The following is a 27,990-nucleotide window of genomic DNA, read 5'->3' as shown; positions in this document are numbered from 1 at the left end:
ACAGGTTTGCACTGGGTCAGTTGATAGGTTCATGGAGAGTTGTGTCTTTTCCATTGATTGGCTGTTTGTTTTTGCTTCCCAGTGGGTGCTGGTTGTCCTCCGCGCCCTGTGCTCTGCTTCAGGCGGCGGTTCCTGTGTGGTGACGTAGCGCTGGTGAACGGGAGAGGATGGCGCTGTGTATGAGGAGGCTCCGAGGGGCTCCGGGGCTGGGCGGCAGGTGGAAGAGCGGAGTGAGGGCAGCCGGGGGGGCGTCCCTGAGACTCCGGGAAGGGAGCCGGGTGAGTGTTACAGGCAGCAGTGATGGAGCAGAGGGCTGTTGGTGGGAATGAGCCAGAAATGGGCTTTTTGTGTGTATGTAGAGGCCTATAACTGTACATGTGTGGCTCATAGACCCCCCCACATACTGCCTGTGTGCTCTCCCATACCCAGAGGTGTGCTCCAGTATGGATTGGAAGGTGAAAGACATCTAAACCAAAGAACAAAATATATTCCAGTTCACCAGTCCTTGTAATGGTTGCATTTGACATACAATTTCATTTTCTTCATTTATTTCCAGCTGGGAATAACACACTTCCTGTCCTATAGTGACAACGCTTGCCTTGTGTACAGTGCATAGATGCAGCGTTGTCACCCTAGGCCACTTCTCATTTAGGCTTCAGAATAGAGACTTCTCTGTGGACTACAGAACATCAACCCTTCATGTGATGGAGATGAGGAGAGTGTTCTGTAGTTCACGGAGGAGAAGCAGGCATGAACGAAAACGCTATGAGGATGTTGTCACACTAAAACAGGAAGTGTGCTAATTGCAGGATCACCAGGTGGAAAAAAAGCCTAAAAAGAAAAAAACCTCATGCAACCGCCACATCGAAGAACTGGTAAGCTGTAATATATTACATCTCGGGGCTTAACCACTTGGCACTGGCTCCTCCCGGCCCTTTAAGGGTTTCAGGAGGCGGGGTTTAGGGTCACGTGACACGCTGTCACGGCGGTCACATGATTGGGAAAGGTCCGAAAGAGGAGATCTTGACCTTTGCGTGAGTACCGGACGTGTGCTGGGAGCACGTAGGGCGCGCGCTCTCAGCACATATTTTTTTTTAATAGAATGCAAATGTGCGGCAACTTGGTGTCTAGGCCCAGACGCCAGGAGGCCGCACATTTGCGTTTGGCCAGCGCCAAGAGGTTAAAGAGGAACTAAACCCATTGATTTAGGTCTCGTTCACACCCTGGTGCAGAGACATCAGTTTTTCTGCACACGTCCTGCAAGGGCACAACAAAATCGACATTTCTCTATGTGCCCTGTTCACACCACAACACTAGTATCATGTGCAAACGGTTTTCTGCGCAGGAATCTGCAACCTGTATGAAACTCACTGAAACACATGAAAACTGATGTCTCTGCAAGTCAGTTTTCATGCTCGTATGGTGTGAATGAGCCATTAACGGTTTAGAAAAAAAAAAAAAAACACTTATAGTCCCAGCATGCCAGGATTGCTAACTGTCACAGTTGCTTGTGATCTCAACCAAAGTGTCAAACCATCAAATGGCTGGTGTCATAACTTGTCACGTGCAGCACCATGCAACTGCGGATCAAACAGAGGCCAAGATGGCAGCTTCCTTTGCTGAAAAGCATAGGAGGGTTTAGTTCTGCCCTAAATACATTTTAAAGTGGAACTAAACCTACCAATTAAAGTTAATCGGTCCAAAAACAGTTACATTCAAGGTATGCCTCTGGTGACATCTGTCACCATTTCCAGTGTATTGAAAAAATAGGAATGCGCTAAATTAAATATAATAAAATAAAAGTGTCCATAATTAAATATGTGAAAGTCCACACACCAAAATTATAACAAAAAGTCATCTTGTGAAAATCATAACACCGTGATCAATCCACCAAATAAATGGGATAAACTCACCAGAGCTAAATGCTGATCAGGTTATAGACCAGCACAAGCGCTTTTGCTCTGGGAGCGGTGAATAAAGCGATATCCAGATTATAGATGCAATGCTCTGCAGTGGTAATCACATTTCCAGGTAACAAGCAGCAATACTCTGCAATGGTGGACAATATCTCAATGTAAGGAGCAATACTCTGCAGCCAATCCTCCCAGGATGAGCCTTTTCATATACCAACGTATCTCCATAAATATAGGGACCACACTCAGGGACAAAGGAAAAGAAATGATGGTGCAGCACGTTTTAAAACAAGATAGCATTTAATAAAACTTCATATCACTCACAAATAAGGTGTCTAGACCGACACCAGTATAAACAGCGTAACACAGCACTGGTAATGGACGAGCCCCGCTCACCGCGGATCACCGCCAACAGTCACAGGGAACATCCTACGTCAACATCAAGTAGGCCACGCTCTAAGTGTTTCGTCACCACAACATCCTCACGGGGTGGAACCGTCGTGACGAAACGCGTAGGGTGTGGCCTACTTGATGTTGACGTCAGGACGTTCCCTGTGATCTGCGGTAAGCGGGGCTCGTCCATTACCAGTGCTGTGTTACGCTGTTTATGCTGGTGTCGGTCTAGACACCTTTTTTGTGAGTGATATGAAGTTTTATTAAATGCTATCTTGTTTTAAAACGTGCTGCACCATCATTTCTTTTCCTTTGTCCCTGAGTGTGGTCCCTATATTTATAGAGATACGTTGGTATATGAAAAGGCTCATCCTGGGAGGATTGGCTGCAGAGTTTCTCTCTTTACATTGAGATATTGTCCACTATTGCAGAGTATTGCTGCTTGTTACCTGGAAATGTGATTACCACTGCAGAGCATTGCATCTATAATCTGGATATCGCTTTATTCATCGCTCCCAGAGCAAAAGCACTTGTGCTGGTCTATAACCTGATCAGCATTTAGCTCTGGTGAGTTTATCCAATTTATTTGGTGGTGGATTGATCACGGTGTTATGATTTTCACAAGATGACTTTTTGTTATAATTTTGGTGTTTGGACTTTCACATATTTAATTATGGACACTTTTCTTTTGCTGCTATATTTAATTATTTAGCGCATTCCTATTTTTCAATATTTTTATGCCTAAATATTTTTGGGGTTTGGGAGTTGCGGCTATAGGTGTTTATTTATATATGGTCAAAAGTGTGGCGCTTTTCTAAGTTTATCTGATTGACCATTTCCAGTGTGCTTATGTCCGCTCTTAACCATTAGCTGCCCGGCCAATGGCCGTTTGGCGGCTTCAAAAGTGTCTCTGCACTCTGGGTGCACGCCATTTGGGCAGTTTGCGCTAATGCAGAGCGGCGCAGCAGTGCGATCTGTCACCGGCCGTGCACCTCGGACACGGCCGATGACAGATCCGAGTACCGACTCCCGTTGCTGGTACCATGTGACCTGCTGTGACCAATCACAGCAGGTCACATGACAGTTGTATACAATGGATGTCTTCATTCATAATGCCATCCATTGTATACTAGTGCCTAGCTGTGAATGATCACAGCTAATCACATGCACATGTCATGTGATTAGCTGTGACCAATTCACAGCTAAGCACAAAAAAAAAAAAGCTGAATGAATCGATGTCATTCAGGTAAATGCTTGCTTATAGCAAAGTAATTCTTTGCTATAAGCAAATTGTGTAAAAAAAAAAAAAAAAATACTGATCACTTCCCCAAAGTAGTACAATGTTACTATGGTAACATTGTACTACTTTGGTCATAGTAAAATATGAAAAAGAAATCTTAAAAAAAATAAAAAAAAATGTAATAAAAAATTAAATATAATAAAAAAAAAAATATATATATATATTCTTTTTTCATACTGTCACCAGTCAGTGTCCCTGTTCACCGCCATGCCAGTTATATGATGACGCTGTACTGCACTAGTGACAGTATGTAAAAAAAAAAATAGTGAAAATAATTTTTTTAATTTTTTCATTTTCTGAAAAATTATGACAAAAAAATACAACTTCAAAAAACTCGCCATTTCTCTTATGAAGTACGTCGGACTGTCTACTCTGCAAAAAGGGGTCATTTGGGGATATCTGTACTATTCTGACATTCTTGGACCTCAAGAAATTAGATTGGCTGTCAGTACTTCAGGATTGATCAATATTCAGATCTATCCCATAGTTTGTGAACTCTATAACTTTCCTACAAACCAAAAAATACATCCTAATTTGGGTTATTTTCACCAAAGACATGTAGCAGAATACATCTCGGCCTAAATTTATGAAGAACAATTATTTATTTGTAAACTTTTATAACAGAAACAAAGAAAAATGTGGGGTTTTTTTTCAAAATTTTTGGTCTTTTTTTGTTAATTTAGCAAAAAATAAAAACCCCAGCGGTGATTAAATACCACCAAAAGAAAGCTCTAGTTGTGTGAAGAAAATGCTAAAATTTTAGTTTGGGTACAGTGTTGTATGACCGGGCAATTGTCATTCAAAGTGTGAGAGCCTGGGCAGGGAGGTGTAAAATTGCCCGGTATTGAAACGGTTAACCAAATTTAAAGTGGAACTTTAGTCAGAAAATTAAATTGTGCTCGATCACTTCATACTGGCCCCTTTTGCAGGTATAGCTATGTAAAACATTTCAAATAAGTGCCTATACTGTTTAAAATCCAGTAATACACTGTCTCACCCTGATCTGCACAGCCTCAGTTACTCTCCATTTGTTAGGCACTGTGCCGCATCTGTAGCGACCGGTCTGCTGACAGCCTAAAGATTTGAGCTCTGGGCTTCAGCAAAATGGCATCTTTAGTATTTATTGCACAGAATTTCTCCAAACTTGTGCGGAGTCCTGTAATGCATTAAGAACAGTGCATTACAGCTAACCCTGTACATGTCTGTGCCCGTTCCTGTATTGTTTGCATTATTTCTTTTGACTTGTATGCTGGGCATATAATGCCTCTTCTGTGCATTGGCAGTCCTATGTTACATTCATTGTACATTTGTCTTCATTATATAATGCGGAGCGCAGTGTGCAGCCTGCAGACAACACTTGTGTATGAAGGAAAGTGCTGTCATGTGATATCTTCCCTCTTCCTTCTGTGATCCTTTTTTTGTGCTCTTGGTTAGGGCAGGATTTCAGAGTCTGAAAGTCTTTGAAGGCAACACATAATCACTGACTACTGTATAAATGTTCTATTAAAAGGTTTTAAAAGAAAAGCTGTAATGTGGCCATGGCTAGACCATACTGCTGCTTCAGAAATTGGCTCCTAAGTGCACCAGAGCTCCTTTTGTCTGTCATATCTATTGGCTCAAACGCAAAGATTCCAGCTGTTTGATTTGTACTGCTTGCACCAATATAGCACCCTACATTTTCTGTCTCTGCTCTCACTTGGTCACAAGTCATTTACATTCTGTTCTGCCTTAGGTCCGCGATGCTGTCTTGTTCCAAGAATTGCGCCCCTTCCCCGGTACCAGCACTCCTGCTAGACGACCAGTACCACCAACAGCCATTGTTCTTTCACCGTGTACCAGGCCTTTGGGCATCGAACTGTCTTCCTCAACCTCTGAGCAGAACAGGGCTCTGCAGCAGCTAAAGGACATTATTATCCAAAGTAAACTACCTCCAAGACCAATTTCCCAGTTCTTACGTAGTGCCGAGCCCAGTGACTGCTACCATCTTGGCAGGGAGTGTGGTTATCTTAGCAGTGCACAGTTAGACTGTTTCAGAAGTCTCTTTGAACCTGGATTGTGTAGAACCCCTTACCAAGCTCTGGCATTTCCTCCACCGGCAGCTCATGAAGGTCTCTTGGAGTTTACCCTCAGTGCCAAAACTGAGGGTAGTCAGTCTACCGGGAGTAATCAACCCAGTATGGAAGAGCATCTGGCGGTAATGCATGAGAAGCTGAGAGAGGAGGTGAGCCAAGACACAGGATTTGTGATATAATGCACACAACAAGGCTCCCAAGTGTCTAATGCCCTTGGAGTGATGCTGTCACCAGATTAAAAAGTGTAAAAAAAAATGTACTCTTGCCCCTACCCCAGCAAGACCCAATTGAAAGGACTGTTGTCTTGGAAATATCAGAGCTTATGTGAATTGACAAATAGATTAGGGAGGAACTAATTTGCTCTAGGGGCCCAAAACAGACCAAAACCTGTGTGATTAAGACTCCATGTATGATGAAAAGCTATATACATACAGTAATGGTTCTTTTTGGTTTAAACCATGTCACATTAGATAATAGATCCGAACATCTAGACAGCTTAACCGCTTCCCAACCACCCTATAGCAGAAATACTGCTACAGGGTGGCACGGGTACGCAAAAGCACGTGTGTATATATGTGTGTGTATATATGTGTGTATGTATGTGTGTGTGTGTGTGTATGTATGTATGTATGTATATATGTGTGTATATATATATATATATATATATATATATATATATATATATATATATATATATATATATATATATATATATATATATATATATATATAGTGTGATTTTGCATTTCCGGGTAGGGGGCGTGCGGGCTCCCTACCCGCGACATAATCCGTGGCTGTCAATCACTGGGTGCCGGCCCGTGATTTCTCACAGGCGCCTAGTGATTACCGAGGATCTCCAACAGGGAGGAGAACTGTTTTGTTTACTAATAGTTCTCCTCCCTGTCAGCTTGGGCACACTGCACAGCATAGCCATCCAAAGCAGTGTGCTTACGGTGAAGCACACAGACACTGCTTCATAGTAAAACACACCCAGCACACAACCCTTTGATCGCCCCTCATGTTAACCTCTTCCGCCCAGTGCCATTAGTACAGTGTCAGTGCTTTTTTTATTTATTGGTTTGTTTGTTTTTTTATCACTGATCACTTTATTGGTGTCACCGGGGATGTCAGTGACACCAAGTCAGTCCTGCTATAAGTCGCTGATCACCACCATTACTAGTTAAAAAAAAAAAAAAATCCCAGTACAGGTGTACCTCGGTTTACAAATGCCTCGGTTAACGTAATTTTCAGTTTACGAATGAAAATCCATTGAAAATAATGCCTTGGTTTACACATTTTTTACAAATTTTTTTCGCAATACGAAGCGTATGTTGGTGCTGATTTTTAAATGCAATTGCCGGCTTTTTTTTTTCTTCACTATAATACACGGAATTCGCTGTTTTCCCCGGAGTTAAGAAACTAAAAGGAAACATTTGTTTCTTTTAACTCAAACTAAAAGGAAACTTTCTGTTAGCTGAGGGGAAAGTGACAGCTGAATCTCTGAGCTATAGTGAAGAAAAAAAAAAGCTGTAATTACATATAAAAAACAGCGTGGGTTCCCCCCTCCCATCCATGTCTGCCGCCGACCCAAAAAAAGAATTTAAAAAAAGGCTCCGCTTCTGACAATGGCCCCCAGCCGTCTGCCTGCTCCGGTGGTTTCACAGTTCTTAAATATATAAGGGGCGGGGCCACCTGGGGACATTATGCATGTGACCCCACCCCAGGTGACATAAATGATGTCACCTGGGGTGGGGTCGTTCCGCTGATGTCCCAGGGTGGCCCCGCCCCTTACATATTTAAGAACTGTCAAACAGCCAGAGCACGCAGACGCTGGGGGCCATCAGCGGAAGCAGAGCCTTCTTTTTTTTTTTTTTTTTTTTTATTCTTTTTTTGGGTTGGCGGCAGACAATGGATCTACTGCGGGGGACATTCTTTTATTTTTTTTTCTTTTAATAAAGGACTTGTCAAAGACCATGTCCTGTCTTTTTTCACACTATACCTTTTTGTTTTTTGTGAATAAGCAGCGGTACCATGAGGGGGGGGGGGGGGAGGTGTTGCGAGATCTGGGGGCCCCCTTGTTAAGCCCCAAAGCACCCCCTCCATGGGGCATGCGGCCTGGTATGGTCCCGGGGGGGGGGTGTTTGCTTGTTCCCACCCCCCACTTTTTCGAACCTGCCGGGCTGCATGCTTGAATAAGGGTCTGGTATGGATTTTGTGGGGGGACCCCACACCATTTTTTTTTTTTTTCCAATTTTTGTGTGGGAGTTCCCCTTAAAATCCATACCAGACCCGAAGGGCTTGGTATGGATGGAAGGGGACCCCACGCAATTTTAAATTTTTTTTTTTCCGTTGCCGGCAATTCTTTCTTTTATATTCAGCTGTCAGTGGGGAACCCCGCTGACAGCTGAAACATTAACACATGGTTGTCACTACTAAAATACTACACGACTTGAGTATTTTGGTATTTAGTATTTTAGTAGCGTTTACTTTTTTCTGACCTCCGGAATGGATTAATTGGTTTTCAATGCATCCCTATGGGAACAAATTTTTCGCTATGCGTAAAGTCCTGCAGAATGAATTCAATTTGTAAACCGAGGTATGCCTGTATATATATACCGCTATTTGTAAACGCTATAACTTTCACGTAAACCAATTAATTTACATGATTGGGATTTTTTTTTTAGCAAAGACGTATAGCAGAGTACATTTTGGCCTAAATTTATGACAAAATTTGATTTTTTTAAAAAATAATTTTTCCTGGAAATGTTTAATAGCAAAAAGTCAATAATATTGTTTTTTTCCTCAATATTGTCGGTCTTTTTTTTTTTTTTTTTATAGCGCAAAAAAAACAAAAACGAACACGCGATCAAATGCCACCTAAAGAAAGCTCTATTTGTGAGAAAAAAAGGATGTAAATTTAATTTGGGTGCAGCTTTGCATGACTGCACAATTGTCAGTTAAATAACGCAAAAAATGGCCTGGTCAGGAAGGGGGGTAAATACTCAAGTGGTTAATTTATATGCAAATCATAACTTTGCTGATAAAAATCAGTTTTGTGCTCAGGCCTCATTCACACAAACGCTGTGGCTTGTACACTGTGGATTGGCCATTTGTTTATATGGCTGGAGCTTGGTGGAGGCAGCCTATGTAAGTCTATAGGGATGTAGCAGCTATGCAGACACAGCCACTCATCCATTTCACAGGCGTGCAGGGGTGAGTGAGTGGCCCCGAACGCATACTTTCTGCATTCAGGGCATTTACCCAACTCTGCATGCCTGTCAAATTAGGATGACCGCCTGTGTCTGTACAGCTGCTACCTTCCCATAGGAATATTTGGGTTGCCTCTGCTAAGCTCCTGGCAGCTCCAACTGCATAAACAAACGGCTGAACAGGCCACAGCATCCTTGTGAATGAGGCCTAAAACAGAACTAGACCGTCTGAAGAGTACCTAAACCTTAACACATACAGTATATGTAGGATATTGCAGCTTAACAAGCCCTTAAATGTGTTGGCTGCATTCATTTCATTTTTCAGATGCAGAACATTTTCAGAAAGTATAGAAGATATCTGATGATTTGCCAAAAATGCAGCTTCCCTGTCACTTCTTGTAAGCAGAAAAGAAAACATAAAGAATCTGATCTTTCTTGTGTAAACTTCTAAGCTTGTCAGTCTGTTTGAAATTCAACGTTTGTGACTACTATGGATACCACTGTAGATAGTGGATGAAAAAGCATAGACACGAAGGAACTTAAAGTGTTATTTGCAGGATTACCAGGGGGAAAGACTAAGGAAAAAAAAGAAAACTAATGCAGCCACCACCTCCAAGCACTGGTAAACTGCAGTACATTTGGGTTTAGATTCACTTTAAACATAATTTTAACAAATATTTTCCAATTATTTTTGCCTGTTGATTATTCCAGCCTGTTTTAGAGTGACAGTGCTCATCCACTCCACTGTGTCTATGGTTGTCACCTTAGGGCAGGCCTAGACCTCCTCCTTTTCTTTTTGCCATAACATAGATGTGAGGGGCTTTGTAGTCTTCAGAGATAAATTCAATATAACTGCTAATAAAACTTTCAATGGTATATTTTCCAGACCAAGTGGTACCAAATAAAAGAAGTTTATTTTTAGGGTTTGCATACCCTTTAGGATGTTTGTATTGCAATTCTATTCTTGCCTTGTTTATCGATTATGTTCAGGCTCATTGCAGTTTTTTTATGCTGATGTTGTTTATTACATTTGCAGCTGCCAAGGTTCTTGTGGAAGCCAGCAAATTTCTCTTTATACAGAAAAGATGTGGAGTTTATCAGTAGCACATTTCACGTACACTTACGGTAAAGCTAAACTCCTACTGTTGCTGTATCTTACCTCATTTCTTTTTCATTTTTTTTTCTTACTCCTTTTTATGTATATATTTCTCATCCTGTCATTCTTCCTATCACCTTAGATCTTTTCTCTGTCTCCTCTTCCTTCATCTCACTCTCCCACAACTTTGTTTTCTTGACTTCACTGAAAGGCTACTATTTTGAGGTCAGGTGACCTTACAGATACTAAGGGATCACAAGTCCCAGTGTACTGATGGGGCATGCTGGGATTTGCAGCTTCTCAACATCTGGACTGCTGCATGTTGCTAGGCATGTACTAGATTGTATGATGAATGCCTGATGAAACTATTTTGTTTAAATAATAAGTACCTCTTTAATTCAACAAGCCAGATCCTATTCTGTGTGCAGCATAAATATACACTTCAAATGTTTTGAAAGTGTAGTATATTCCGGCTTGGCAGGGGTTTTCACTGGCTTTCCCAGGGCTGGAGCAGTGTTGCTATCTTCTGGCGCTCCTAGTTTGTCTTTAACATCTGAAACATGCTGCTTCACCTTGGAGCATATTGTCAGTCATTATATTTATCTTAACCACTTGCCTACAGGGCACTTATACCCCCTTCCTGCCCAGGCCAATTTCCAGCTTTCAGCGCCGTCGCAATTTGAATGGCAATTGCGCGGTCATGCAACACTGTACCCATATAACATTTTTATCATTTTTTTGAGACAGAGATTTCTTTCGGTGGTATTTAATCACCTCTGGGATTTTTATTTTTTCTTAAACAAACCAAAAACCGCTGAAAATTTTGAAAAAAAAAAAAAGTTTTTTCTTAGTTTTTGTTATACAGTTTTGTAAATAAGTGATTTTTCTCCTTCACTGATGTGCGCTAATGAGGCTGCAGTGATGGGCACTGATAGGCTACACTGATAGGTGGCACTGATGAGGCACTGGTAGGTTGCACTGATGGGCATTGACAGGCATCACTGATGGGCACTGAAAGGCAGCACTGATACATGACACTGATATATGGCACTGACTGGCACTGATAGGCAGCACTGACTGGCACTGATAGGCGGCACTGACTGGCACTGATAGGTGGCACTGACTGGCACTGATGGGTGACTTTGAAATGCAGCTCAGATGGGCACTGATATATGGCATTGATGTGCACTGATATGTGGCATTGATGTGGCACTGGCATGTGGCACTGATGAGCACTGACTGCTGGCACTGATGGACAGTGACAGGTGGCACTTCTGGGGCCACACTGATCATCAGTGCCCTGATGATCAGTGTACATGTCCCCTCCGCGGAAAGCCGATTACCGGCTCTCCTCTCCTCTCGAGCTGTCAGCGTGAGTACATATGCATGCTTATACTTTTCAGAGGTCCATTATTGTTCTATGTACAATATTTGTTTTATTGATTGTATGTAATATTCTAATTTTCTGAGATTGTGGATTTGGGGTTTTCATGAGCTGTAAGCCATAATCATCACAATTATAACAAATCACGGCTTGAACTATCTTGCTTTGCATGTAATGAGTCTATCTCATATATTAGTTTCACCTTTTAAGTTGTATTACTGAAATAAATGAACTTTTGCACGATATTCAAATTTTTCGAGTTTCACCTGTATATACGTGATCCTGCAATCCGGGGTAGGGGTGCGCGAAGTGCGTGACCGCCGGTATGGTACTGCGGGTACTGCAGCACCGATCGCGGCCGTGGATGTCAATCACGAACGGTGATTACCCGCCGGAGCCCGGCTATTGCCGGCAATCACTGACAGAGAGGAAGGCTGCATTGTTTTCATTAGAGCTTTCCTCCCTGTCAGCTCACTGTTCCGGGATCGCTGGTCACAGCCTTCCAGGACAGTGTGTAACAGAGAGGGCCCCCGCCCTGACAGCTCCAGGACACGCTGATCGGAACAGAAGAGTTTCTCTCTCCCGATCAGCGGTGTTCCCTGTAGTACACACCCCCGCCCCCTAGTAAAACACTCCCCTCACACAGTTAACCCTTTCATTATCTCCAGAAGTTAACCCCTTCCTCCCCAGTGCCATTAGTACAGTGTCAATTGTTTTTTTTTTTTTTGCACTGATCACTGTATTGGTGTCACTGGGGATGTCAGTGACCCCAAGTAATTCCCCCCCCCCCCCCCCCCAGTGTCAGAATGTCCGCCGCAGTCCCGCCATAAGTCGCTGATTGCCGCCAAAAGTCACTGATTATTAGTATTAAAAAAAATTAAAAATCCAGTATCTATACCACCATTTGTAAACGCTATAACTTTCACGTAAACCAATTAATTTACACATATTGGGATTTTTTTTTAGCAAATACATGTCGCAGAATACATTTTGGCCGAAATTTATGAAGAAATTAGATTTTTAGATTTTTTTACTGGACATGTTTTATAGCAAACAGTCCAAAATATTGTTTTTTGTTCTTTTTCTCAAAATTGTCAGCCTTTATTTTTTATAGCGCAAAAACTAAAAAACGCACAGGCAATCAAATACCACTGAAAGAAATCTCAATTTGTGGGGAAAAAAATATGTAAATTTAATTTTGGTGCAGCGTTGCATGACCTCGCAATTGTCAGTTAAATAATGCAGTGCCGTAACACAAACCGCTTATGTAACCGCTTCCTGACTCCCCTATAGCAGAAATACTGCTACAGAATGGCACAGGTTTTCATGCCCCTCCCAGATAGCGTCAGATTGCCCGTCAGTACACCAATAATCACATTTAACCCCTCGATTGCCAGGAAGACGCTCATACACAATAAACCTCCATTGCTAGTATAGTGTCTGAACGGATAAATATCTTTGATCAGATCAGCACTATACCAGCATTCACATTAGTATAGCATCCCCAAAAATGCAGCGTTAGCGGGATCAGCCCCAGCACCTGCCAGCTCCTGCGTTTAGCCCCTACGCTTACCCCTCCTTCTCCCCCAGCAAGTGCAGTGTCAGTAGGTCACTGTCACTTGATACATTACACACAAAACCGCAGTGTTGGCAGAATCAGACCTGATCTCTGTTAGCACTTGCCGGTAAATTTTGATGACTCTCATATGCAGCAGAGTGCCAGTACTAGTGCCACGCTACCTTTTGGTGAACTGGTGAGCACCAGCAGTCTAGTACATCCTGGTCTTTCACATACCTCTTAGATTGTAAGCTCCAAGGGTCAGGCCCTCTTAACCCTTTTGTATTGAACTGTATTGTCTCCCGTTATATTGTAAAGCGCTGAGCAAACTGTTGGTGCCATATAAATCCTGTATAATAATAATACCAGCACTACAGTATGACTTGGTGACGTGGCGAGTCCCTTAAGTGCAGTAAAAGCTGGTGAGGTGGCGAGCACAAGTATTGTCCTGCAACCACCAAGAATTCGCACACAGGCCCATAGAGCTCCTAGTATCCTTCTGATTGGCAACACACAAATTCTGCAGCACCCATACTTCCCCCATTCACTGCCCAACCCAGAATTCAGGTAGAAATAGCAAATTTCCTCCCCTTGATTTTTTGGAGCTGTTTTTCACGGAAGATCTGTATGCATTGATTGTGGATGAAAGCATTTTATATGCACAACAATGTATCGCCGCCAACCAAAATTCAAACCTTTCCAGACCATTCGATATCTAGAGTCTGATAGAACCCAGATCTTTGAAAAAATAATATATGACAATGCCCATTGAAGTTGTAGGGGATATTTGCATTAAAAGTGATAAAAAAAAAGACTGTGTAAAAAAAAATTAAAAAAATCAAAATAACTTAAAAAAAAAAAAAGTACCCTCAACCCCCCGTGTGCACCTGCGTTCATGAGTCTTGACCCAGTGCCAGTATGGAAACAGCAGTTGCACCATGCATGTGAGGTATCACCACGAACGGCAAATCAAGGGCAGTAATTCTAACACTAGACCTCCTCTGTAAATCTAAAATTGTAGCTTGTAAAGGCTTTTAAAACGTTGCCTATGGATATTAAAAACATGCAGTTTGTCGCCATGCACAGTTTAAAAGCATGTCATGTTTGGTATCCATTTACTCGGCATACCATCATCTTTTATATTTTACCACATAATTGGCCAATATATTGTGTTTTTGTGCATTAAAAGTAAAAAAAAGTGTTTTTTTTTTGTTTTTTTTTTAAATTGCATTTGAAAAATCGCTGCGCGAGTATTATGTGCCATACTAAATTGCAGCACCCACCATTTTATTTACTAGGGTGTCTGCTTTAAAACAATATATAATATTTGGGGTTTAAATTAATTTCCTAGCAAAAAATACAGATTTTTTTCATGTAAACAAAATGTGTCAGAAAAGGCTTGGTCTTCAGGTGGTTAGAAGAGTGAATGAGGTGTGGCATAAACTTCTAATGCGGGGCATAAAACGACCCCTTTTTGGAAAGTAGACACCCCAAACTATTTGCTGAGAGGCATGTTGAATCAATAGAAGAATTTTTTTTTTACCACAAGATTTGGAAAATGACAAACAAAAAAAAAGTTTTTTTTTTACACAAAATTGTCACTTAAATGATTTACTGCTCACACATGCCATGGGTATATGTGGAATTACTCCCCAAAATACATTCTGCTACTTCTCCTGAGTATGGGGGTACCACATGTGAGAGACTTTTTGGCAGTCTAGCCAAGTACAGGACCCCAAAATCCAATAAGCATCTTCAGGCTTTTAAAGGTCTTTATTTCCTCATTACACTTCCAGACTACCTGTCACAGTTTCGGAGGCGCTGAAATGCCAGGATAGCACCTAACCACTTTTTGGAAAGTAGACACCCCAAGGAATTTGATAAGAAGCATGGTGAGTATTTTGCAGATCTCGTTTGTTGCCGCAAGTTTTTGGAAAATGAAGAAAAAATAACAAAAACATATTTTTTCTCTCCTTTTTTTATATTTCAAAAACTTGTGAGAAAAAATGAGATCTGCAAAATACTCACTATGCCTCTTTTTAAATTCTTTGTGGTGGGGTGTCTACTTTTCAAAAAGGGGTCATTTGGGGGGGTTTGGTGCTATCCTGACATTTCAGGGCCTTCGAAACTGTGATAGGTAATGAGGAAGTTACGCACCTTCAGGCTTTCAAAGTGGTCATTGGATTTCAGGCTCCTGTATGTGGCTAGGTTCCCAAAAAGTCTCACACGTGGTATCCCCATACTTGGTAGAAGTAGCAGAATGTATTTTAGGGTGTAATTCCACATATACCCATGGCTTGTGCGAGAAATAAATAATTTAAATGACAACTTTGTGTTGAAAAAAAGAAAAAAAGAAAATTTTTTTTTTTTTAATTTTCCGGAAACTTATGGAAAAAAATAAATCTTCTACTGACTCAATATGCCTCTCAGCAGATAGCTTAGGGTGTCTCCTTTCCGAAAAGGGGTCATATGGGGGTGTTTGTACTATCCTGGTATTTTAGCACCTCCAGAAATGTGATGAGCAGTCAAAAAGTAAAAGCTGTGTACATTCCATTATCTATACCATAGTTTGTAGATGCTAGAACTTTCACACAAAGCAATAAATATACACTTATTGGGATTTTTTTTAACCAAAAACATGTAGCAGAATACATTTTGGCCTAAATTTATAATGGAATTTTAGTTTTTTTTATGAAAGAAATGAAAAAATATTGTTTTTAAAAAAAAAAAAATTTTCTCAATTGTTTTTGTTTATAGCTTCAAAAATAAAAAGCGCACAGGTGATCAAATACCACCAAAAGAAAGCTCTATTTTTGTGAAAAAAGGGACATAAATTTAATTTATGTACCATATTGCATGACTGCGCAATTGTCAGTTAAACTAGTGCAATGCTGTATAGCAAAAAAAATGGCGTAAATTGCAGTATCTATACCATAGTTTGTAGACGCTATAACTTTCACACAAAGCAATCAATATACACTTATTGGGATTTTCTATAGCCGAAAATAAAAAATATTTGGTTTTCTTCAAAATTTTCGGCCTCTTTTTGTTTATAGCGTGAAAAATAAAAAGCACACAGGTGATCAAGTACCACCAAAAGAAAGCTCTATTTGTGTGAAAAAAAGGATGTAAATTTCGTTTGGGTGCAGCATTGCATGACCACGCAATTATCAGTTGAATAAGTACAGCGCAGAGTAGCAAAAAGAGGCCTGGTCATTAAGGGGGGTAAATTTGTGTGCACTAGTGAAATGGCGACAAACTTCAGTACCCTATATTTTCTATAGGGGACACTTTTAAAGCTTTATAGGTCATCAGTTTAGCGTTACGGATGAGGTCTGGTGCTAGAATTATTCCTCTCATTCTGGCATGCGTGGTGATTTTTGACGTGTATCGCAATCGACGTTTTCATGTGTAGGCGCCCCAGCGTGTGCTTTTACGTTTGTAGGTGTTTATATGGAGCAGGGGTGGGGGCATTAATTTTTTATGGGGGGGAGGGTATGTGCTTGGATGTAACTTTCATTTTTTACAATAAAAAAAAAAAATATATATATAATTTTTTTTTTTTTTTCCATCCACATAGTGGGGGGGGGGGGGGGTTAGAGAGGCTGGCACTGAGAGGAAGCAAATGAACGTCGGGAATCTATCATCACTGCATATATCTCTGAATGGTTACGTTTTTCCATGTTATAAACATTTAACTATGTCATGGTGGAGACCCAACATTTTCAGCATGTAGCCTTACCCTTCAACTTTGACAGTGGCCAGGGGATATTTATCAAAGTTTCTGAACAGCCAGGGCTCCATATGGGGGTAGGAAGTTATTACAACCTTGAGATTTGCTTGAACACTTTGGTGAACATTGATTTTATAGTAAATCACCAGAAGTCCTTTGAGAACTTCCATCTTAGAGCCTGACCTTCCTGGGAAAGGAATTTAACATCCCACTCATGAAGGTCATTCTCCCTTTTTAGAGTGGATGGCCTTCTTGTTCCTGGGTATCGGATCTGAGAATTCAAACATTGTTGATTATCAGAAGTTGTATGCAGGTCTTTGAAATAATCAGCCTGGTATTGAAGCCAACCCTGATCAGTTTTTGCATTCAGTTCTTGACCAAGTGACAGCTGGATCACTGTAAAATAAACCGATCCACAATAAATCCTTGTCAATATTGTCTTGTAGCACAGCACCCTGTTCTTTCTTCAAGCAGGTCCTTGAGTACCAAAACCCAGGGTGCTCATTTATAGATACAACATTTAACCAGGATGTCAGTGCCTTGGCCCACCTCCTGCACCTTGTTATTTGATAGGCTGCCAATCACGTTCAGCTCCCATTAGGGAGGAACAGGATGGAGAGGGTTAAGATGCTGGCTTTTCCTCTTCCCAACGTTTTTTATGGATAATGGAGCATATTGGGCTTTGGGTTTTACAGGGCACTCTAGGAAGGTAACTTGATTCCTGGAGCTGCTTGTTTTCAGCTTTTGCTAGCATTTTTGTCCAGTGTAGATTACACAGGTTGTTTTTAAAGGTTGCTTGGTAAACAGAACATTTCCTAATACCAAAGAAGCATCATAAAGGATAGTGTTGTCCACTCTGTACAGGGCTTGCCCTGGCTTTGTATGTTGCCTAATTTTCCCCATTTGTCTTTCAAGACAGCACCTTGAGAGACCTCGGCTCCTCCCCACCTGAGTAAACACCTCCACCCTAAACAAAAAGGACTATCACTCCCCTCCGACCTCAGTTTTGGTTGTTTCCTCCGGTGGGGAGACATCTCGAGGAAGCCTCTCAGGTACTGTCGGGGGACGGCAGAGCCTGACATCCAGAAATAGGGGAGCAGCAGGGAGTGAAGGCCGGAGAGTCAGCTGCGATCCTCCCAACTGAAGCTGCGGTGGCAGAGCGGTGAGCCCTGGGTGACAGGGAGTGACACTGACCTGCTGGCCGCCCCCTCCGGAGAGTTGCGGGTGCCGGGGCGGCCTCGGTGGGATCTGGAGAAGATCGGGGAGGAGTCCCGCTCCTCCCATGCATGCCGGCTTAGGAGCACGACGGCCGGATGACGGGAGACATCATTTCTGGCAGAGGAGGTGGGGCTTCTTCCGGGGTCGCGGCTTCCGGCCACGGCCCTATACACCGGGGTCGGCGGCAATGGCGGTGCAACGCGGACCTGAGCCTGTAAGGACAGGCACACCGCGGAAGATTGGCGACCACCCTCCTGTCGGATGTCCAGCGCAGAGGCACCGGGACCAGGCAAGGCCTGCACCAGCCAGACCCAGGTGAGGTGACTCAGTGGAGTCCTCCCCTGCCTGTGGGCCCCTAACTCCAGAGGTATTCCCCGGCCCTCTTGTGGTCAGAGGGTCTAGGGCGGGGGGGGGTCGGTCTTATGAGGGTAAGGCCCTTAATTCCTGCCAGGGAATGGAGGGGGGGCAGGTAGCCAGGGGGTAATAGGTTTTCTGGCTCTCTCCCTCTTTCCCTCTTGTCTTTTCAGGGTAAGGCCCAGGAAAAACTTAAACACCAGGAACCTAGGCGGAAATGCCCGTCTTGCGGAGCAGCCCTCAAGGAGTCATGGAAGAAGGTTCTATGTGGGCCCTGTATTGAGGGATTAGTGAGGAAAGAGAGTCCAGTTCAGGGGGATTTGGTCAAGTCAGTAAGGGAATTGACCAACACCTTTGACTCCTTCAAAAACCTGATGGAGAGTTTAGCCATTCCCCAGGCAATGCCCCCGCCCCCCCAGCAGGTAGCTCCGTCAACTAGCCTGGGTAGGGAACTCCAGGAGGCGGGGGAAGGAGAGCCTTCCCTGGATTCCCAGTCCGAGGAGGACTCAGCAGGGGAGGGCCCCATCGGAAGACCCCAGAGGCCCCTCCAGGTACAAATTGTCCCTGGAAGAAGTGGACGATTTGTTAGGGGCAACTTATGATACGCTGGACATCGAGGAAAAGCCTCTATCTCTACATGATCAAATGTACCAGGGCATGGAGGAACAGAAGCGTGGAGTATTCCCCGTACACAAGGTTTTGGTAGACACTTTAAGTAAAGAATGGCACGATCCTGAGAGGAAGCCCTTTTTCTCCAAGTCACTCAAGCGTAGATTTCCGTTCAGTGATGACCCGTCAGCCTTATGGAACAAAAATCCTAAGTTGGATGTGGCCTTTTCCCAGATTGCCAGGAAAATGGATCTGGCCTTTGAAGACATGGGTGTGTTACCAGACCTGATGGATAGGAGAGCTGAATCCCTCCTTAAAAAGTCGTGGGACTCGACCCTATCTAATCTGAAGCCAGCCATGGTCACTACTGTAGTAGCCAGAAACATGGAAGACTGGCTTACACAGTTACAGGCACATATAGTGGTCAATTCCCCTAAAGATAAAATCCTTGCGTCATTTGAAACATTGTTGCAGGGGGTGGGGTACATTGCGGACGCATCCGCAGAGTCTGTAAGGCTGGCAGCTAAGTCGGCGGCCCTAACCAACTCGGCCCGCAGGGCCTTGTGGCTTAAGATGTGGCAGGGGGATGTCACGTCTAAGGTAAAGTTATGTGGAATCCCCTTTTCAGGAGATCTCCTGTTTGGGCCGGGATTAGAGACGGTGTTGAACCGTACGGCGGACAGGAAAAAGTCCTTTCCCCTGAAGCAAAAAATGCAGGATCTAGGGGGTAGGAAATTTCGGTCCATAAAGAGACAGAGTCCTAGGGAAGAAGGGCAAAGGAGGACATGGGGGCAGAGAGGGAGGGGCAAGGGAGGTGCAATATTACGTCTTCCTGACCAACCCCAGAAACCACGGTGACTCGGTTCCCCCGGTGGGAGGAAGATTGGCGGCCTTCCTCACACGGTTGGAAGCGGAGGTCTCCAGCCCCTTTATATTGGACATCATAAGAAGGGGATACCGACTGGAGTTTTCGAGACCACCGCTGCAAGGTTATTAATAATGAGCCTGCCCAGGTGTCCTGAGAAGGCCTCAGCCTTGCTAGCCTCGCTTCGGGATTTGGAGGCACAGAAAGTGGTAGTAAGCGTTCCCGAGGCAGAAGTAGAGGAGGGTTTCTATTCCCACGTGTTTGTGGTTCAGAAACCATCAGGGGCGTACAGATTAATCTTAAATCTGAAACCCCTAAACAAGTCCATTTGTTACAAAAGGTTCCGGATGGACTTGATCTTCAGTCAGAGCCCTCCTTCCACCAGGGGCCTTCCTGGCCTCCGTCGACCCGAAGGATGCCTATCTGCACGTGCCCATCGCAGAGGCATTTCCGAAATTTCTCAGGTTGGCAGTACAGAGCACAGCAGGGACGTATCACCTACAGTTCCGGGCCTTGCCTTTTGAACTCTCCTCCTCACCAAGAATCTTCACCAAGGTTCTGTCCGAGGCATTGGTTCCTCTTCGGCTTAGGGGAATTTCAGTGGTAGCCTATCTGGACGACCTGCTTATATTTGTGGGCTTGGCAGATCGGCTCGCACTGGATGTGGCAGTGGTGAGGAGACATCTGGAGAGTCTGGGATGGCTGCTGAACTTGGACAAGTCCTGCCTAATCCCTTCCCAAAGAATGACCTAGGGTACATTCTGGACTCCACCTGTCAGAAGACCAGGTTAACCCCGGAGAAGCTCGCCAAATTAGACAGGGGGATCAGGCAGTTACTGGGAAGCCACGAAGTAGCATTGAGGCAGGCGATGTCGGTATTGAAGAGTGAAGAGATCCCTGTGGTGGTGGAGGAAGACAGCCAATGTGACTCGGGGCTGTTATGGAGTTTCCCGGTGGTCAGGGAGATCACGACGGACGCCAGCGCCCAGGGATGGGGGGCCCATCTAGGAGAATCGGTGGTACAGGGAGAGTGGTCTCCAGTAGAAAGGGGGGAATCCTCAAACTGGAGGGAGCTAAGGGCAGTATTGGAAGCACTTCGCTCCTTCCAGAGCTTGATTTTGGGCCAGCATGTCCGCGTCCTTTTGGACAATGCAACAGCGATGGCCTACGTGAACAGACAAGGAGGGCCCTGGCAACGGTGCTTCTGTCTTGGGCAGAAAGGAATCTTGCCTCATCTGCCGTCCACCTAAAAGGGGAATTAAATCGGGTAGCCAATTTTTTTTTTTGAGCAGACGGCAACTGAGAGAATCGGAGTGGGTTCTAAATGGGGAGGTTTACCAGGCCATTGTAAAGAAGTGGGGATCCCCAGACATAGACCTTTTCGTGCCAGGTCAGAGCAACAAAGTCCCAAGATTTTTTTCGCTAAACCAGTGGGACGGGGCGCGGGCAGTGGATGCGTTAGGACAGAAGTGGGATTTTCCTCTGTGCTACGCCCTTTCCCCCGGTCGCCCTACTGTCAGCAGTGTTGAGGAAGTTCAGGTCGGAGAGAACTTCTCTAATCCTGATAGCTCTGTACTGGCCCTGGCGAGCGTGGTTCGCAACATTGAGGGCCTAAGCCACGCGGCCACCCTGGATATTACCTCCGCGGAAGGTCTTACTGTCATAGGGCCTGGTCCTATGTCCCAGGGTGGAAATGCTGAAACTGACGGCTTAGTTTCTGAGGAGCAACTCCTGTTAGCAAAGGGACTCTCAGCCAGGGTGGTGGCTACGCTCTTAGCTAACAGGAAGAGAGAAACCCAAGTCATCTATAGGAAGGCTTGGAGGCGCTTTAATGAATGGTGCTTCAGGGCCTCAGTGGATACCCATAGCCTAGTGTTGGTGCTGGAATTCCTGCAGGCAGGGGTCGATAAGGGGCTCGCGATCAGCACACTCTTGCCAAATTTCGGCCCTTAGTGTGTTTCTAGAATCCCCCTTAGCTAAGGAAGTATTGGTAATTAGGTTCTGTAGAGCTCTGGCAAGACAGAGACCTCCTGGGAATTGACCTTTCCCAAAATGGGATTTGGCAATGGTACTCAAGGTGTTGATGGAACCACCATTTGAACCCCTAGGATCCTGCTCCCTAAGGGCCCTCACATTTAAAACTGTATTTTTGGAGGCAGTCACCACAGCAAGGAGAGTGTGTGAACTGGAAGCCCTGTCGGTCAGGTCGCCTTATTTGCAAATTTTTCCAGATATGGTGGTGTTCAGGACTGACCCATCCTTTGTTCCTAAAGTGGCCCTAAATTTTCATGTGGAACAGGATATAATTTTGCCTTCGTTCTACCCTAATCCAGTGGGGGAAAAACAAGAGAAATGTAATTTGTTAGATGTAAGAAGGTGTGTGCTCCTTTACCTAGATAGGACTAAGAAATTTCGAAGCACTGATTCATTTTTTATTTCTTTTGCGGGGGCCAGGAAAGGGCAAAAAGCCTCCAGGCGCACAGTAGCTAGATGGTTAAAGCTAGCAATTGAGCAGGCATACCAGACCAAGAGTCTAGAAGTCCCAGAGGGAATCGGGGCTCATTTTACACGGGCCATGGCGGCAACGCAAGCGGAACTGGCAGGAGCCTCCCCGGGACAGATTTGTAGGGCCGCAACCTGGTCCAGTTACGGGACGTTTGTGAGGCATTACAGACTTGACCTGGTCTCGGTGCAGGAGCAGGCCTTCAGACATAAGGTACTGCAAGCAGTGAGCCTGCCCGAGTGGTAAGTACTCGCTTATCCTCTCAAGGTGCTGTCCTGAAAGACGTAGGGGGAAAATCAAAGTTACACTTACGGTAACGCCTTTTCCAGTAGTCTTTCAGGACAGCACCGGTTACCCACCCTGTGTTGCAGAATTGTTGTGTGAGATGTCTTATGGTATGTTCTGGTGTATCAGATTATGTCTCCCCAGGTGACCTGAGGTGCGATTCCAGGAACCGAGGTCGGAGGGGAGTGATAGTGCTTTTTGTTTAGGGTGGAGGTGTTTCCTCAACTGGGGAGGAGCCGAGGTCTCTCAAGGTGCTGTCCTGAAAGACTACTGGAAAAGGCGTTACTGTAAGTGTAACTTTGATTTTTCTTTCTTACAGTGGTGTGCATAAGTATCATCTCTTCCTGACCTTCATCCGGTTGCTGCTGTTGATGTATTATAGCAACTGTCGTATCTCAGTCTTGAAGCTTACATCTCATCCGGAGACCAACAGTATCCATGCACGCTGGTCTTTCTCTGGCCTGCCACTGCACTGTCTGTTTTTTTACATTTTTAAGAGTGACAAGAATGAGTTGTACAGGTGAGTCAACATTTCCATCTAAACGTCTTTGTGTAGGCACAGGCCTTTGTGGCAGCATTCATTGGTTTTTTCAGCAAGACAAAGCAAAATAACCTAAAACCACCTTTCACTGAATTAAATTTGATCAGTATTGTGTGCATCATTACTCTGCATGGCTTTTTTAAATATACACTGTATTGCCAAAAGTATTGTCTTTACATGCACATGAAGTTTAATGGCCCCCCAGTCTTAGTCCATAGAGTTCAATATTGAGTTGGCCCACCCTTTGCAGCTATAACAGGTTCAGCTCTTCTGGGAAGATTGTCCACAAGGTTTAGGAGTGTGTCTATGGGAATGTTTGAACATTCTCGCAGAAGCGCATTTGTGAGGTCAGGAACTGATGTTGGATGAGAAGGCCTGGCTCGCAGTCTCTGCTTCATCCCAAAGGTGTTCTATCAGGTTGAGGTTAGAACTCTGGGGTAGAGGAACTTGACTGGCCTGCACAAACTCGCTCATCCATGTCTTTGTGGACCTTGCTTTGTGCACTGGTACGCAGTCATGTTGGAACAGGAAGGGTCCATCCCCAAACTGTTCCCACAAAGTTGGGAGCATGAAATTGTCCAAAATGTCTTGGTATGCTGACTACTTAAGAGTTTCCTTCACTGGAACTAAGCGGCCAAGCCCAACCCCTGAAAAACAACCCCAGACTATAATCCCACCTCCACCAAACTTTACACTAAGGTGTGGAGGAGGTGAGAGTTCACTTGTAGTCTTAACAGTTGCTGCCCTCTCACCTGCCTGAGCTCACACTGTTTTAAAGCATTTTAGTGTACAGTATGTGATATTTGGTACAACGCAGAAATTTTGTGACCCTTTGACACAAGCTGGAGTGTCAGAGTAAATGGATGCTAAATAAGGCAACAGATATTCATTTCAGCAACAAGCTGTCTGAGTGTACAGTGTGTAAGATAGGCAAACACTTTGTGAATCCCCCCCACAAGCTGAAATGCCACACACAGCATGTAGATGCTAAAAAAAAGGGAATAGATTTTAATTTTTTAGCAGTAAGTTTACACAGTTATAACAATTTAATCCCAATTCAGATTCTTCAATAGATCCAGTCTTGACTGGTTTTCTTTAGGGTCTAATCCCTCTATACATTTTGAGTGTTGTTGAATGTTTAGGTTTGAGAGTCTAAAGCTCTCTCCACAAGTTACAATCTGATTTTGTAGTCTCGTTTAGATCAACTGACAGCTATGTTATGCAGTAGCCAAACTAAATGGATTGTACAGATTGTAACATGTGTAGCAAGACTTGTTTAGTACAGGTATGAGGCGTCATCATTGTGGTAGAACCTAAATTGACCTGATCATGAGAAAGGTTTGGGTGTTCCAGAGCTGGCCCTCTTCTGAACACACTAGTTGTTGGCTGTGTCTGGGCTCAGACACAGATCTATAACAAGCTTGGTGTAAACAAGTGTCAGCATTCCATAGCTCTATATTTTCCTAGGTCAGAGACTTAGAAAGCATGGAAGCCAAAGAATTAGCATGACATCCAGGAAATTAGCATTTTGTAAATGAGGTGAGCAGCTGCGGACCCCATGCTTTCAACTTAATAGAATCACTTAATGAAATAGGAAAGATGTTCTCCCTGCATTATATTTTTTTCTATTCTAAAGCTGCAGTATACCATAATATTGTACCATATTGTCTACCTTACATCTTTGGTTAGCTGCTCAGAGCATTTCCCCAGTGTTGTTGAGATCTGCACTTTTTGCATCACCAGACTTTAAATTTCTTGTTTGCTCTTTAAACCCTGGCAGTACTATGTATGCCTATGTGCATGACATGGATTTTACTTGTACATTTTCATATTGGTTCTATATAGTACAGCGGAGAGATGGAAAGTAGGAGACCCAGAATTCAATGTGTCCCTGTCTTGCTGATGCTTCCATCCACCTCCAACATCTGGCCGGATCCAGGCTGACCTTGACCAAGGATGGTGGGAGGATATCGTATGATTCAGTGTAACATAAAATTTGCAGTGTCATCATGCAGGGAGGAATGGGTGTGTTGTCTCAAGCCTTAGTTCTATTGGAAATATACTGCTCAGAAAAATTAAAGGAACACTTTGAAAACACATCAATGGGGAAAAATATCATGCTGGATATCTATACTGATGTGGTCTGGGTAATGTGTTAGGAATGTAAGGATGCCCCATCGTTTGATGGAAATGAAAATGATCGACCGACAGAGGACTGAATTCAAATACACCCCGAAAATCAAAGTGAAAAAATAATGCAGTAGGCTAGTCCATTTTGCTGAAATTTAATTGCAGCAACTCAAAATTGTACTCAGTAGTTTGTATGACCCCCACATGCTTGTATGCATTCCTGACAACATCGGGGCATGTTCCTAATGATACGACGGAAGGTGTCCTGGGGTATTTCCTCCCAAATCTGGAACAGGGCATCATGAGCTCCTGGACAGTCGGATGTGCAGTCTGATGGACCGAAACATGAAATGCCAGAGGTGTTCTATTGGATTTAGGTTAGGCGAGCGTGGGGGCCATTCAGTGGCATAGTCTTGCCACATGAGGCTGGGCATTGTCGTGCACCAAGAGGAACCCAGGACCCACTGCACCAGCATAGGGTCTGACAGTGGGTCCAAGGAAGTCATCCTGATAACTAATGGCAGTCAGGGTGCCATTGTCTAGCCTGTAAAGGTCTGTGCGTCCCTCCATAGATATGCCTCCCTAGACCATCACTGACCTAACACCATAACGGTCATACTGAATGATGTTACAGGCTGCATAAAGTTTTTCACGGCTTCTCCAGACCCTTTCACGTCTGTCACATGTGCTCAGGGTGAACCTGCTCTCATCTGTGAAAAGCACAGGCGCCAGTGGCGGACCTGCCAATTCTGGTGTTTATTGGCAAATGCCAGTAAAGCTCTATGGTACCGGGCAGTGAGCACAGGACCCACTAGAGCAGGGGTGGGCAACTGTGGCCCTCCAGCTGTTGGTGAACTACAAGTCCCATCATGCCTCTGCCTTTGGGAGTCATGCTTGTAACTGTCAGTTTTGCAATGCCTCATGGGACTTTTAGTTCTACAACAGCTGGAGGGCCACAGTTTCCCACCCCTGCACTAGACCTTGGGCCACCCTCATGAAGTCTGTTTGATTGTTTGGTCAGAGACATTCACACCAGTGGCCTGCTGGAGGTCATTTTGTAGGGCTCTGGCAGTGCTTATCCTGTTCTCCTTGCACAAAGGAGCAGATACCGGTCCTACTGATGGGTTAAGGGCCTTCTTTTGCCCTGTCCAGCTCTCGTATAGTAACTGCCTGTCTCCTGCAATCTCCTCCATGCTCTTGAGACTGTGCTTGGAGACACCACAAATCTTCTGGCAATGGCACGTATTGATGTGCCATCCTGGAGGAGTTGGACTACCTGTGCGACCTCCATGGGGTCCAGGTATTGCCTCATGCTACCAGTAGTGACACTGACCCTAGCCAAATGCAAAACTAGTGAAAAACAGTCAGAAAGATGAGTAGAGAGAAAATGGCAGTGGCCTCCACCTGTAAAACCATTCCTGTTTTGGGGGTCATCCATCTAGTGCACTTGTTGTTAATTTCATTAACAACCCCCTCTGCTACTTAACTGACCAGATTTATTGACTTGATGCTATACTCTGATTTAAAAAGTGTTCCCTTAATTTTTTTGATCAGTGTATTTAGAATAATAAACCTTCTCGATGTGTAGTTCTGTGCTAATATTTTTTCTATTTCCGTTGCAGGACATATGACGCTTTCTCCACTTTCCAGCTTGCGCATGATGGTCTCATATGCCTACATAAAGTAGAGCAGGTATGTGATGAAACATTTCGCCTCCGCTGGCTTAAAAAGGTTATAGTGTTAAAGGCTGCCTTTGCTCAGCTGCAGATTTGTTTCCTGCTCTGTTCTGGTGACAGATCTTACCCCTCACAACACTTATAGTGTATGTACTGGTGCTTCTGTGTTAAAGGAAATTTACCAAATGAGAGCTCGTTCAGTGCCCCCCATAATGCAGAAATGTACTGTGGAGATATTTGTAAAGGAAGATTTCACATTTTATTTTGATCTGAAAGATTAAACCTGATTGCTGGCACTCCCCATGGCAGGTATACTGGTCAGCTCGACCCCTTCTTATAAGCCTAGATAGACACTTGAGTATCATCTCCCCAATGTTGTTTTGTTTTTTTTGGCCCTAGCTGCAGGACCAATATTATAGTGTGACAATATCCCTACCCAACACCCCTGTCGGCACATTCAGCATCTCCATCCGATTATGGGACCCCATGTTGTGCTGGGACAAGTAGTTAGGCCTTAATATATAATATTCTTACATATTTTGCATGAGAAGTGGACTGCCAGGACAGTCTGTTCTTGTATTCAGTTCTCCACTTTAAAATGTATATGCACATTGTTTATTCTGCCTGTGTCTTATAGGTGATGCCATCGTCGCCACTCACTGTAACCAAGAAGACAGTACTTGCTGCATTTCTCGCTTTGGGACTGGGGCAAGATAGACCTGCATTAAATTTACTCTCCACCCCTAAAATGCCTGACGAAGTGTAACCTCTGCTGAACTGGGAGTGTATTTTGCACTGCTGCTTCCCCTTAGCAAGTTCTACATAGTATAAAGACAGACCGTACCTGGAGCTGCTGCTCTCCTCCTAGGGGACAGAGACCAGATGTTGCAGAGCCCATCCAGAATAACAGCAGGCCTTAATGCACTGTAACATGCCACTGGATAACTCCACAACCAAACATGTCTTTTCACTATTAGATCTGGCCTGTGTTTTGTTATGTGATCCTAACCTCTCACAGTTTTATCTGTGTCTAAGCCCATCATGGAGTAGGCTGTTTGCCGATTACTCTGCACTGCTGTTTCTGCATGCGCAACCTGGACCTTGCCTGTGGATGTGTAACATATACTGTATATAATTAAATTATAACAACA

The 27,990-nt window shown here is 44.0% G+C and overlaps 1 protein-coding gene across 1 annotated transcript; it reads left to right on the top strand.

Annotated features, from left to right (window-relative positions):
• Positions 1–81: 81 nt before the first annotated feature.
• CUNH6orf136 (chromosome unknown C6orf136 homolog) lies at positions 82–27,990 on the top strand. The gene is made up of 6 exons (XM_089656939.1): positions 82–278; positions 5,339–5,827; positions 9,924–10,012; positions 22,812–23,012; positions 26,786–26,855; positions 27,477–27,990. The coding sequence occupies exons 1-6, from the start codon at positions 168–170 to the stop codon at positions 27,603–27,605; spliced, it is 1,089 nt and encodes a 362-aa protein (XP_089513065.1). The 5' UTR covers positions 82–167; the 3' UTR covers positions 27,606–27,990.

Source organism: Staurois parvus, unplaced genomic scaffold (genome assembly GCF_062004578.1).
Source record: "Staurois parvus isolate SC_StPar_1 unplaced genomic scaffold, SC_StPar_1.0 ptg000950l, whole genome shotgun sequence".
Classification (NCBI taxonomy): Eukaryota; Metazoa; Chordata; class Amphibia; order Anura; family Ranidae; genus Staurois; species Staurois parvus.
Note: the sequence above shows the minus strand (reverse complement) of the source record. Positions and strands in the feature narration are given on the sequence as shown.

What these genes read in the sequence shown, in the direction of transcription:
- CUNH6orf136 (XM_089656939.1), top strand. Translation starts at nt 168, where the DNA reads ATGGCGCTGTGTATGAGGAGGCTCCGAGGGGCTCCGGGGCTGGGCGGC. An exon ending in GACTCCGGGAAGGGAGCCGG is followed by an intron (nt 279 to 5,338) that starts GTGAGTGTTACA and finishes GTTCTGCCTTAG; the next exon opens with GTCCGCGATGCTGTCTTGTT. An exon ending in GACAAGAATGAGTTGTACAG is followed by an intron (nt 23,013 to 26,785) that starts GTGAGTCAACAT and finishes TTTCCGTTGCAG; the next exon opens with GACATATGACGCTTTCTCCA.